Genomic DNA, 13,492 nt, shown 5'->3' on the forward strand with positions numbered 1-13,492 from the left:
ACCGTAGCAGCCCCCTTTTTTTTTTTTTTTTGGGAGAATGAATGATTCATTTATTCAAAACAAAACATGAGTGGGATTGACCGGCGGTGAACATAACGTCTTCACTCTTCTCCTTACTATCTAAACCAGTTACGGGTCCACTATTCTAATCAAATTGTTTTTTTAGGTGGCACTCAGAAAGAGAAACTATGCATGGTCCCCCTGGGGGATTAGCTTCAAACACACCGCGTGGCATCGTTATTGGCTGTTGTGGTAGGATCACCAAATTTATTGAAAATTTTTCTTTCTGAAGTACAAGTAATTCAGTACCTATTATGTGATCTCAATTTTTAATATTGGTAGTTAACTGTTTTTCCTCAATTTTTAATATTGGTAGTTAACTGTTTTTCTAAATAACTAAAAAATGTACTTAAAATCACCTAGTTGTCAACTCTTATTAGTATTCGTTTGAATTCTTTTATCAATTTTGTCTGACAATCTATTTATCGATCGCAAATTCAGCACGTATATAAATTTAAAGTAAATAAAAACAACTTTGAACTTCCACATGCCTATTGTGTTTCGAATATAAAAATTCGTGAATGTAACGTGACATCTATCTCATTGGAGATTTGGAATGGAACAAATTCAACGAGATAGAATATTCTCTTTTTTTTTTTGGAAAGGCGAGATAGAATATTCTATGAATAGTGAATCTCTGCCGACTTTACTCTGTAGTAGAGTTACTGAGGCAGGCTCGTTTCCATTAGCATGCATGACCGTGGTGGAGGTAGGTAGGTTGGTGGCTTTTTATTTTTATAATTTATTTTTTCTTAATTGAAGCCTTTTGAGTAACATAGTTTTACGACTAATTGAGTTATGGTTTTGTCTTCATGTTTCGAAACGTCTGATTGAAGAAACCGTTATCACTAATAGTGGTCTTTCCCATGATGAAGACAAAGAAACCCGAGTCATTGTGTACGTGTATGTTGCATGACCGCCTCCGTTGGAATGTTGGACTCGGCTAGTTCGATTGAATCTTAGACCTTTCTTTTGTTTTTACTTTTTAGACCAAAGAATAGACTATTTCGTTTTGTATTAAGGTCATGTATTAGGGTGCAAACGACGACTTTTGTATTAACTTGGTAAATACAGCTCGTTCTCAAATTTCAAATGAGATCAAAGAAAAAATAAGATTGAATTCAATTTATTATTCCGAACTTTACACTGAAAGTCATGTCAATTATTAATATTTTAATGTTATCTGCAACACTCATATGATTTGATCAGTTTAGTTCAATCTGTCAATTGTAACCGTTGAGTATTAATATGACTCAAATATAACCCACATTTTTTATGACGTGATGATGACTTGGAATGCCTAATTTGGATATAGTTAGTAAATCTGGAGATTTGGCTTTATTTGAGACCTAATCGCCATTATTCAATCCCAAGTCATCACCACATCATCAAAAAAAGTTGATCATACTCCAGCCATGTTAGTTAAAATTTAATTGGACTCAATTAATCAATTGGCAAGTATAAAAGTGTTGTTGATGAAATTAAAACATGAGGGATTGAGATGATTTTCAAAGTAAAATATAAAATTCAGAATAATACACCGACTCTAGTTCCCAAAAAAAAAAAATGCAATTTCATTTGACGTACAAAACATGAATAGATAAGAGAGAGAGCCAGGTAGAAAATGCTCCTATGTCATTTGACTCATTTCATTTAAAAGTACATCTTTTCATAAAGCGAATGCTTTAGATAACGTCTATTTAAAACCATTTAATAATGCTCGATCCATGATGAAAGCTTTTGATAGGGCATCGCCTATGCAATGATATAATGATCATCCATTAGTACTTTGTCTTCAACGAGAAGTTGATGTAATCAACATCTAGTAACATTGCGTGGATTGGAAAACAAAACCCAATATTAGAGGCGAAAGATTTATTCAAACATGTCATCTCCATTTTGCGCTCTAGTCGTTCACATCAAAATTATAGCTTAGCTTTACAAGTCACTCAAGGTAAGGGTCATAAACAATATTAAAAAGAAAATCGTTATTCACCACGGGCCAAAAGTCAATTATATACTCATTATTTCATTTATATATATCTTGCGTGTATATAAATAATAAAATTTGAATTACAGAATATTGATCAATCTTTTAGGAGTGCGGAGTGTATGATAGACACCAAAAAGTCGAAAACATACATAGTATGTAGTAGTACTCGTACCAAACACATCGAATCGAAGACCAAAATGTTTTGTTTCGAAATTTGGCCCTTCAATCCTCTGCTTTGGTGACTTACCCATGTTAGCATAATCAATTGACAGTGTTTAAACCACAATATTCACCATATCAAGAGGAGAAAAATGCACCCTTACAAAATGGGGTGAAAAAAAAGAATTTTCTGTTTCTCATGGGCTCAAGGATCCAATCAGGTCATTCATTACTGCAACCCGGGCCCAATAAGGCCCAAGCTGGGTCAAACCGCGGCACCAAACTCATAGATAACCAGAGGATTTGAGACTTTGCATGTCTTGGAAGCCAGTTCGGGGAGTTTAGGGTTTTCGCATGGTCAAACTGAAGCCCTCGCAATCTTTCGTAAGCAATTCATCTCTGTTTAATTAGGGTTTTTTTTTATTCGCTCAATTTGTGATTTATTTGGTTAAAGATCAAAACTTTGAAATCAAAATCTCGTCTTTAGCTCGGATTAGAAAACCAGGCACACTTTCAGAGCTGTTTTTTATTTAATTTTTTTATCTAATATTGTTTGATTCTGCGATTGGATTGCAAATAATTGGTTTCTGTTTCTGGTGGTATATCAGGTTTTTATGTGAAATAATATGTATACGTCCAGAGGGAACAATGCGTATGGACAACAGTCATATGCTGGGCAATCTGCATATGGCCAAAATGTGAGTCTTTATATTTCAAAATTGCGTTGTAATTTGCAGTTTTTGTTGATGTTCGTGTTGGTTTAGTTTCGAATTTTGATAATGTTATGTTTAGTGGTTTGGATTTTCGTTACGGATGTGTTTGTGTTAAAAGAACATAAATTTTCTGATTGTTTTGGTTTTGTTTATTGGAATGTTTATAGTTGGGACCGGGATATCCTGCAAATTCTGTCGGAGGGCCCGATGGGAATGCGCAGCTTCCCATGGTTTCGCGGCATTCAGCAATGTTAGGGGGTTCAGAGGAAGTAGATGCCAACGCGTACAGACCACTTCCTGCAGCTGCAGCTCATTATGGGGGACAGTATAGCTCTCTCTACGGTTCAGCTGCTTTGAGCACTGCACCTCAGGTCAGTGGATTTGTTGTGTAGCCTCTATCATTTTATTGACCTAAAAGTTTGTAGAACAATCATATCGTATTGGCTTGCATTATAATTTTTGTGCTCTGCATAGATAGATCCATGAAAAATCTCCTCTTCTCTCCCTCTTTCTCGTATGGTTCTTTCAGTGGTTCCTATTTCATAATTCACATTGTGGAAAGCATAAAACTTCCAGTTTTTGGTAAACCTGTATCTTTTGATCACTCAAAATATGTAATGTGTCTCCACTTTTCACATTAAAATGCAGTTCGGTGGTTTCCACACTGTCAGTCATAGAAAGTGCTGTTTTTGAGTTATGCGGCAATTCACACATCCAAGTCTTGGGCTTCATGTGGTGCTTAATGTGTGTATTTTTGTGTATAGGCTCCACCCATTGGTGCCAAAGGTTCAGGACCATCGGTTTTGGAAAGTCGTGGCGGCTATGCTTCAGCTAAACAAGATTCGCCAAAATTTTCATCTGGGGACTATATCCCATCTTCAAGTCATGCACAACTGTATGGTGAAAAGGGTCCTGATTATCCAGCAATTGACAGAAGGCAGTTTGGTCGTCAGAGTGCTTATATGGGGAGGGACTTGCAAAGTGAACCAACCAGTCGATTTGCTGATTCTGTTGGTTTCGGTCCTCAGCATCAGGTTTATAATTTCATCTTTTACTCTAGCATGTTTATTTATTCTTTTCTATGTTTTGTTTATTATTTTCTTACATCATCTCCTGTAACAGGCTGAGATTTATGATCGCATTGATAAGGCGGTGCTGCTTCGGCAAGAACAGTTGCTGAAAGCTCACTCTCTGCAATCTGCTTCTCTTGAAGGGAGTGCAAGGTACTTTTATCAGCTGATTTCATATCGCAGATTTAGCTGAAACTTGGTATCCAGTTCTTGGTCAATTTTTATAACTTATAGTTCGTCTTCCTTCCCCATTAACGGTCATTCCTCTCTTTCTCAATAGCTAAATAGTCCTAATATAGACATTGAGTCTGTGTACAGCTATTGGCTAGTAGTTATAACTTACAGTTCATCTTCAGTCCCTATTAATGAATGGCTAAGGCTGTTCTTACCTTTCTATGTAGCTAAAGAGTCCCAATGTAATATTGAATCTGTGTTCAGCTGTGTTAGATGGTGATATATTTCTTATTACACTGAGTAGCAACACTTTGTGGCAGACAAGCTGATTATCTTGCAGCAAGGGGTGCCTCTAGTCGTCATCCCACTCAAGAACTTACTTCTTTTGGAGGAAGAATGGATGGTGATCCTCGCAGTTTATCGATGCTTAGTGGTTCTTCATATGGGGAACAACCTGCTCCATCAATATTAGGGGCAGCTCCACGGAGAAATGCAGATGACCTCTTATATTCACAAAATTCTTCAAATCCTGGTTATGGAGTCAGCCTTCCTCCTGGGAGGGACTATGGCAGCGGAAAAGGGCTCCATGTCCCATCACTTGAGTCAGATTACCCAATTAGCTTGTCTCATGGTGGTCATCCAAGGATCGATGAACGCAAGGATGACAGGGCTAGCTATCTTCAAGAATTTGAACTAAGGGAGGAGGCACGGCGTCGAGATCGTTTACGTGAGAGAGAGAGGGATAGAGAAAGGGAGAAGGAATGGGAGCGCGAACGTGAACGCGAGCGAGAACGAGAAAGAGAGCGTGAAAGAGGCATTTTGGAGCGGCGGTTGAAGGAAAGAGAGCGAGATCGCAAGCGTGCACTTGACACCAGGCGGGAACGAACTCCACCAAGAGTCTCTAGGGATCGTCGCGGTTCGTCTTTGGTGAAGGAGGGGAGATCTTTACGACGGGATTCCCCACATCATGAAGCTGCGCATAGGTGGATGTTGTTTTATTTTGCGTCCTAGTTGTTAAATAGCTGCTTGTCTTGCAGCCTTTCTAACTTGGTGTTCTGTTATGCTGAAGGCGTCATTCACCCGTTAAAGATAAGAGGAGAGAATATGTCTGCAAGGTAAAGGGACCACTGCAAGAGCTTACCCTTTCAATGCTTTTTCCAATCTGCCTTTAGTTCTGGTGGGATTTGGAATTAGTTACTGGTTTTTATCATGCTTTTAGTTTATACTTCCTGGATATCCCAACCTTTCTCACTCCGATTTCTTCATTTCTCTTCATTATTGCTTCCTCTTTATCTCTTGGTTCTGCGTTCCTTGGCTTCATACTTTCGCTGGGTCTGCCACATTTCTTGGCTCCTGCCTTTTCTCAGTACATCTTCTTTTTTCTGCCTCATGGCCTTTTTCTTTTATTTGTTGGATTGAATTGCACATCCCTGCCTATGGAGACTTTTGCTAACTGTTGAGTGTCAGGATTATATAAATCCTAAACTTCCATCCAACCTGTTATATAGTATTCTGGTTCTTAGTTGAAGGTGAATGGTTTTCAGTTGTGCTTGTTGTAGCTGTTGCAGTTGAAGAAACTCACTTTCTGAACAGGGAAATGATTGAACTCTGGAAACCCAAAACACAGTCTATGAAATTTTATCTATGTGGTGGGCTGATTAGGCAATGTAAATTGCTGAGTTTCTTGACGACTAACAACATCATCTTTTTGCAGGCTTACTCATCCAGCCTGATAGATGTAGAAAGGGATTATCTTTCAATGGATAAACGATATCCCAGGCTCTTTATACCCTCAGAATTCTGCAAGGTTTGTCTCTATTTTTCTTTTCTCACTTCTTAGATGGTTAAGTACATAATATTTAAATGGTTAAGTACATAATATTTAAGTGTGACATTTTGGTGTCTTAGGCTGTGGTGAACTGGCCAAGGGAGAACCTTCAACTTTCTATCCGGACTCCTGTCAGGTACCATGATTCTGAAGTTGTATTGGTCAAGTTATTTTCAAAAGATCTTATTTTGCTTCAGGATATGGAATCCTTTAGCTTTTTTTAAAAACACATATTAGTGCTTTGCGTATTATTATTATTATTAATTTTTTTTTCAAAGAAGTGTAAGCCTAATATGTTGTCACAGTTTTGAGCATGATTTTGTGGAAGAAGAGGGTGCAGTTGTAATGAAAGAGCCAACAACTAAAATATTTGCTGAAGAACCTGCAAAATCAGGAGGTGGGAATATTGTGTGGAATGTGAAGGTAGGTTACTTCTCTGACCTTCCTCCTTGCGTTTCCTTTTCTTTAAATTACCCAAAAGTTAGGTAACTAACCAGTGTCAATTCCTGGAATAGAGAAATATTTGGAACCTTCTTCAAATTAGAGGTTACATTCAACATAATTGAAGATTCTAAGCACGATCGTTGTTAGTTTTGTTTCTGTTAATACATAGGATCCTGATATTTTCGGTTTTCTTTCTGTTAGTACAGAGAATCATGACTATCCTACTTTTCTATCCCTCTTTCAGATTATCTTGATGAGTGGGATAAGCAAGAATGCTTTGGAGGAGCTGTCATCTGAAAGAAGTTCTGATGATCGCATACCCCATATCTGCAATATCATTAGGTTTGCCATTCTTAAAAAGGACCGCTCATTCATGACAATTGGTGGTCCATGGAATTCCACTGATGGTGGTGATCCATCAGTTGATGATAGCTCTTTAATTCAAACTGCAATAAGGTTTGTGCTGCATGCTATCTATTATTCAGTGGCAAAGACAATACTGCTTTTGGTATTATACTGAATGATCTTATCTCTGTAGATATGGAAAGGATGTTGCGAAACTTGATCTGCAGAACTGCAAGAACTGGAATCGTTTTCTTGAGGTATAGCTTTTTCCCTATAATTATTGTGATGGTTAAGTAGTTGCAAGTCAGTTTGATTTTTCCGGGTCAAATTGACTAGGTTTTCATTATATTTGGCATGTGCAGATACACTATGATAGAATTGGGAAAGATGGATTCTTTAGCCATAAAGAGATTACTGTCATATTTGTCCCAGATTTGTCTGAGTGTCTCCCTTCATTGGATGCATGGCGAGACCAATGGCTTGCTCACAAGAAAGCTGTTGCAGAAAGAGAGCGTCAGCTTTCTCTGAGAAAAGAGGTTGGTTGTTTTATTGTGTTATACCTGCAGTTTCCCTGGGTTCTGTATGATTTTATTCCAGTATAATATGTTCTCTTCCTTTTATTTATCGTCTCATAACTTTGAACATCAAACTTGGCTTGGTTGCTGTTTGTTTTACCTGCTTTAATAGTAGTATATTTGTTTTTCAGAGATCAAGGGAAAAGGAAATGCTCAAAGGTAAATGGAGCCATTGAACTAATTGTACATGTGTTGCATCTTTTGTCTTGATTTTCATTGATGGTTATGCTTGTATCATTCATTTCTGTTTGTTTCTGATTTAGATAAGGAGATTGAATCCTCAAAACAAAAAAGAACAGACAAAGAAGAAAAAAAGAAAGAGTCTGCATCTACTGGAGAAGCAAAAGAAGTTAAGAACAAGGGACAAGATGGTAGTAATTCGAATGGGAGTGCATCTGAAGGAAAGGGTGATATGAATGATAAGAAGATTGAGAAAAAAGATGACAGTGGTGGTGAGAAAAGCAGTGAGACACGCAGCAATGAGGAAAATAAGGAACAGGTAGAAGCTGCTGAAATTCAGACACCTAGAAGTGCGAAGTCTGGGAAGAAGAAGATTGTAAGAAGGGTTGTCAAACAGAAGGTTGTAGGTAAGTTAGCCAGTGATAGTACAACCAAGCAACCTGACAATGTGGGTGAGAAGAGTAATACTGAAGGGGCAAAAGAAAATCCAGAGACTCCAGGTGAAGAGGAGTCTTCAGCTGATCCTACTGCGACCAAAACCTTTAAGAGAAAAAGACTTGTTAAAAAGGTTTTAGTGGTGAAGGCTGCTCAGAATGAAGATAATATAGACACAAAGGTGAAAGTTGGGCAGGAAACTGGCTGCACTGAGGAGAAAGCTGAACCAAGCAGTGGTCCAGCCATGCAAGATACTAATGCAAAAACTGTAGTCAAGAAGAAAATAATTAAGAAGGTTGCTAAAAGAAAGGTTGCTGATGTGGAACTGAGCAAAGCGATTGATGACGATGAGAAAAATGTTGTCGGAGATGAAACAGAAAGTACACAGAAAAAAACAGCAGGTGTGGAAAAGCCAGCAAGTGAACTTACAGAATCAGGAAGTAAAGTGGTTTCTAAAACAAAGGGGTCAAAAACAGAAGTATCTGAAAAGCAAAATGATGTGGTCAGTTCAATTAAACCAGAGACAAAAGATGTTAAGGAGGATAAGAAAGATGAGAAGCGAACTGGTGACAAAAGTGGCTCTGTTACTAAAGCAGAGAGGAGCAAATCAAAAGATGCTGAAAAATCCAAAGATGAGAAAGACAAAAAGGAGAGAGATGGAAAAGCTGAGTCTAGGGCCAAATCAAATAGAGAAGTGAAAGAAACGAGAAAGCCTGAAGAACCACCTCGACACCCTGGATTAATTCTACAAACAAAATTCAGCAAGGAATCCAAAGTAGGCTGATTATAACTTGACTTGCACAGTACTGTATATCACATGTAGTCCATATAGTTTGCATTTTCCCTTTATCCAGTAACCCCTTCCTGTTCTCCTAATTATGTGGTAATTTGCTGCAGCTGCGTTCATCATCACTTTCACTTGATTTACTATTGGACTATACTGACAAGGATATCGAAGAATCAACATTTGAGGTATGTCTTCTGTTCTTCATGTCTGCATTGATAATATTAATACTGGTCTCTACCGTCTGGTTCACCTGAATTTTTTTTTTGTTTGAGGAAAAATAGAGCTAATTGTTCTGTGCAATCTTTCCTTATATCTCCCATTCTCTCAGCTTTCAGTATTTGCTGAAACATTCTATGAGATGCTCCAGCATCAAATGGGATGTCGTCTTCTAACATTTCTCCAGGTTGGTTTAATATTGTTTATCTGAATATGCATTTGGTTAAATTTTCTTTTTCTTTAATAGCTGATGCATCTTCTTGGAATCCTTTTTTTCTTGTATAGAAACTGCGAATAAAATTTGTGACAAAAAGAAACCAACGCAAGAGGCAACGAGAAGAAGAAAATGTTGAGAAAGCAAATGATGAAAACTCATCAGCAAAGCGCCCGAAGACGGATGAGCTCCCGGTGAAAGATCAGCCTGCTAAATCATCTGAAACTTTGAGTGCAACTCAGCCTGATGTCGTGAAACAGGAGGAAGAAAAAGCTATAACTATCTCCAAGGAGAGTAGTTCTGTTGATCATGTTGATGAGGTGAAAATGGAGCAGGTAACAGATGATGAGGAAGATCCAGAGGAAGATCCTGAAGAATATGAACCAATGGAGGATGGACGTGCTCAACATGACTCCAATGAAAATATTGAGGAAGAAGGGAAAAGCAATGTGAATGCTGTGCCTGGAAATGAGAAGGATGAAGTCAATGTTAAGGAAGAAAAGGACGTGAAGGCCGAAGAAACAAAGGCCAAACCAGAAGCAGATGCATGTCAGAAAAAAGAGGAGAAAGTTGATACAGACAAGAAAGAAACTCCCCGGGCAAAGGAGGTTGTTGACAAGGAACTACTACAGGTATATTCTCAGAGACTGGGAGACATTCTTGCAACTTTGGTTTATTTTAGTTTTGGAACATTTGTGTTCTCTGTTTATCAATGAACTTATGACAACCTTGGCTTTTCTTGTTTTTTCTATCTAAAACAGGCTTTTAGGTTCTTTGACAGGAATCAAGTCGGCCACATTAGGGTAAGAAGCAATCTTCTATGTGTATATTTGTTTTGTGAAATCAATACAAAATTTAACTAGTTTTTTGTTTTATTTCTAGGTTGAAGATATGAGATTGATAATCCATAACTTGGGAAAGTTCCTCTCACACAGGGATGTCAAGGTGAGAATCTGTAAATTTGCTGTTTCTTTTCTCCTTTCTATTCTTGGCATCTTTGTTCATACTTTGGTTTATCTGCATCAGGAACTCGTGCAGAGTGCATTAATAGAGAGCAACACAGCTAGGGATGACCGCATTCTTTACAAAAAGCTGGTGCGGATGATTGACATTTGAGATCTGAAGTAATGAAGTATACTTGAATTTTCCTTTGGAAGTCATTTTTCTTGCAGTATTGTATTTCCCTTGAAAACTGAAAGTCAAGGGTCAGGTTCAATGAACTTTAGATAGAGGGCTAGAATATTGTATTGCATCATTGCCCCTGTGATTGCAGTCTGTCTATTTACTGATTAAAATGACATGCAGCAGTTGTATGGTCTGGTATAGGGATGAACACTATTTTGCTATTCAAATAAAAAAGTTCAGATTTTGGCATATTCTCTAATGAGTTGCACCGGAAATCTTAAAAGTTCAGATTTCTCTCTTCTGAAGAATGGTTTTGCTAAAAACATTGAAAAGTTCTGGAAATCTTGTTTATGACTCGCACATAAAATGAACTGACATTAGCGAAATTGTGCGCGTTTCTTGCACAAGTCTCAAGTCTGGTTGAGAGATTGAGTTAACCCAAAATTTAATCTTACTATTGGAAATCTTAAAACATCTTATCAAAGCTCATGACGGGGAGGATGAAACAAAAATAAGCTCAAAGCTCTTCATCTCTTGTACAAGTCTCAAGTCTGGTTGAGTGATTGAGTTAACCCAAAATTTAATCTTACTATTGGAAATCTTAAAACATCTCATTAAAGCTCATGACGGGGAGGATGAAACAAAAATAAGCCCAAAGTTCTTCAGCCAAGAAGGAGGCAAACACCCAACTCTGCCAAAATTTCTGCAAATTAATCACGAACTATACATTGTAAATGTGAACAAGAAAAATGATTAAACATGAGATTAAAAACAATAGAAAATTAGCTATTAGTCAATAGCTGGGTTCAAGAATGCCAAGGCCAAGAAGACTCTTCATTGCTTGCTTCTTCATTACTTTTCCATAAACTCCTCTTCCCAACTTCAAAGCTCTTTCTATTTCCACCACTGAACTGCCACCATTACCTTTCTTTATCTTCTCCACCACCATCTTCAACACCCTCTCATCACTTCCCACAGCTTCCACAATGCTATCAACCACGGACTCCATCATTGGGATCCGTCTTCCCCAACTTCTCATCAACTTCTCTGAGCCATATGCAGCCCAAAATGAAGCTCTCAAGTACCCTTTTTCCTTTTCCTTCACCTTCCATTTTCTCATGCCTTCCTCGAGCCTATAGACCGCAGCACCAGAATCCATCCCTCTTTCGAAACCCATCTCAATCTCTCCAATGCCTTCTTGTCTCGAACATAGTTCAGCCTCAAACTTACACCTCCTGCAGTTGCACCTAAACCCCCAAGTCTTTGACATTTCGTTGCGCTTTTCCAACGGATTCAGCACATCGAAATATGCAAATGTTAGCTCCTCACCAGCCTTGACATCTCTTGAAGCATGAACAATCACATAGTCCCCAACATGCAAACGCCTTGCATTGGGAATACATGAATGGTTGATGAATGAAGCAAGTACCCAAAGCCCAACACCATAGTAATCACTGTTCTTCCCCAAAACCTTAGACGAAATGGAATCCTCAACAATAGAATTGACATCCAAAATACTTAAAACCCTACTCGCATCAAGCTTCTTCTCATTTGAGTACCCAATTAAGTGCTCCGAGTCAGGCTTAAACAGATTAATCTCAGGCACCTCAAGCCCATCCTCATCTTCACCACTCGACAGAGTACTAATCAAACCACATGTTCTCGAACATTTGGCCACGGAATCCATCACTTTCTCAGTAAAAGTCTTCCACATAACTAATTGGGCATTCTCATCCAAATCTTGACCCGGCAAAATACCTCTCTCCGTTGCAACAGCTTTATTAATCAGCACCAAACTCCCAGCTTCCATATTCTTCGTCGCAAACAAACCACGCCCTCTAATCCCCGACTTCCTCATCTCCACTGCCCCTCCAATGTACTCAGCCGGCTCCGGAGGCTTAGCCCGAAACCCATTGATCACCCACTCAGACATATCGAAAGCTCCAGTTTTCGACATCAGTTCGAGCTTCTTGCATTTCTGCAGGTACCCATTAAGCCCAACCGAGCTCCCATTTGCCTGAGGATCAAGCTGAGCAGTTCTGAAGCAAGTCAATGCCATGGAGTACCTGTTCAAATTCAGCAAAATCTTACCTTTGCAGATGAGAGTCTTGAAATGGGTGCTCTCAATTTTCAGTGCCTCATCACAATCCTTCAAGGCTTGTGCATAGTCTCGGAGTCTGGATCGCGCTTCGGCTCGGTTCGATAGGGCCAGGCAGAGGGACTTGTGGAGCTTTGGGAGGTTGTCTGGGGTGGTTTCATAATCATTGATGTGGTGTTGGCAGAGATTGATGAACTGAGAATAGACTTGTATGGATTCGCTCCATTCTTCTCTGAGTAAGAGCTCTGTGGCTTTGGATCTGAGCTGCTGCATTAGCTCTTCTGCCATTTCTAGCTGTTGTTGGGTTTCTCTCATTTCTCACTGGGATTGTTTTGGGTTTAGTAGTGAGGTTTCTTCTTCACTGTAATTTTTGAATATAAGAACAGGTAACGGTCACGAGGCCTTTTTTTTTTTATTTTTTTTTTTATTCGACCTTTTCGTAATGCCAACGGCTATGTCAGTCATTTTTTGTTTTTTTTGAATCAGTCTTCACTGTTCACAGCTTCTTATCTAAACAGACTCACCTCCTTTGAATCCATAACCAACAACCAGTCAACCACCCATTAACTTATCTCTACGGACCATCTTATAAGTTAATATGCATCTTCTAACCCATGGGAATCGATTCCGAAAAACTTTTTCCACAAAAAATTAAAAAAAAAAAATCCAACTACGATTTTTCACCTAAAACTATAGTCTATGCAGTGTGCACACGATTATTTAGCCAAAATTGCAAGTTCTTATTTTCGCATCATAATTTTTCACTATCACATCATGATTTTTAAGCAATTCTCAAACCGTCAGAATTTAAAAATATCAACCCGATTTTTTTTGTTATGATTTTTCAAAGTCAAAAAACGAGAAAGTTTATTAAAAAATATCATATCAAGATTCTTGAGGTCTATTTCTTTGAACAGCTTCTAAAAATTATAACTTACTAATAGTGAGATTATGACACGTAAGAATTTCAAGAAAAATAAAAAAAATTGTTGTTAAGGTTCAGACAGGTTTCGACAGACCACGAGTGTCCTTATTATGACACTTCCAAGAGTGCAGAGCAGTAACATCATATATGA

General features: G+C 38.3%; 2 protein-coding genes across 2 annotated transcripts; one reads left to right on the top strand and one right to left on the bottom strand.

The window, feature by feature from the left end:
* The first annotated feature begins 2,462 nt into the window (after positions 1–2,462).
* On the top strand, positions 2,463–10,569 carry LOC133712900 (protein SHORT ROOT IN SALT MEDIUM 1). Its single transcript, XM_062139010.1, has 21 exons — positions 2,463–2,596; positions 2,821–2,910; positions 3,093–3,296; positions 3,690–3,959; positions 4,048–4,148; positions 4,490–5,152; positions 5,239–5,284; positions 5,884–5,976; positions 6,078–6,133; positions 6,303–6,420; positions 6,686–6,897; positions 6,980–7,043; positions 7,149–7,322; positions 7,493–7,520; positions 7,625–8,751; positions 8,874–8,948; positions 9,092–9,166; positions 9,265–9,825; positions 9,955–9,996; positions 10,076–10,138; positions 10,220–10,569. Exons 2-21 carry the CDS (start codon positions 2,839–2,841, stop codon positions 10,307–10,309), a joined length of 4,134 nt encoding a protein of 1,377 aa, XP_061994994.1. The 5' UTR covers positions 2,463–2,596; positions 2,821–2,838; the 3' UTR covers positions 10,310–10,569.
* Positions 10,570–10,841: 272 nt separating this feature from the next.
* LOC133710867 (methyltransferase FGSG_00040) lies at positions 10,842–12,777 on the bottom strand. The gene has a single exon (XM_062137001.1). It carries the CDS (start codon positions 12,729–12,731, stop codon positions 11,112–11,114), a length of 1,620 nt encoding a protein of 539 aa, XP_061992985.1. The 5' UTR covers positions 12,732–12,777; the 3' UTR covers positions 10,842–11,111.
* Between the last annotated feature and the right edge of the window lie 715 nt (positions 12,778–13,492).

This window comes from Rosa rugosa, chromosome 5 (assembly GCF_958449725.1).
Source record: "Rosa rugosa chromosome 5, drRosRugo1.1, whole genome shotgun sequence".
NCBI classification, from domain to species: domain Eukaryota; kingdom Viridiplantae; phylum Streptophyta; class Magnoliopsida; order Rosales; family Rosaceae; genus Rosa; species Rosa rugosa.

What these genes read in the sequence shown, in the direction of transcription:
- LOC133712900 (XM_062139010.1), top strand. Translation starts at nt 2,839, where the DNA reads ATGTATACGTCCAGAGGGAACAATGCGTATGGACAACAGTCATATGCT. An exon ending in GGAAAAGGAAATGCTCAAAG is followed by an intron (nt 7,521 to 7,624) that starts GTAAATGGAGCC and finishes TTTCTGATTTAG; the next exon opens with ATAAGGAGATTGAATCCTCA. An exon ending in TTGACAAGGAACTACTACAG is followed by an intron (nt 9,826 to 9,954) that starts GTATATTCTCAG and finishes TATCTAAAACAG; the next exon opens with GCTTTTAGGTTCTTTGACAG.
- LOC133710867 (XM_062137001.1), bottom strand. Translation starts at nt 12,731, where the DNA reads ATGAGAGAAACCCAACAACAGCTAGAAATGGCAGAAGAGCTAATGCAG.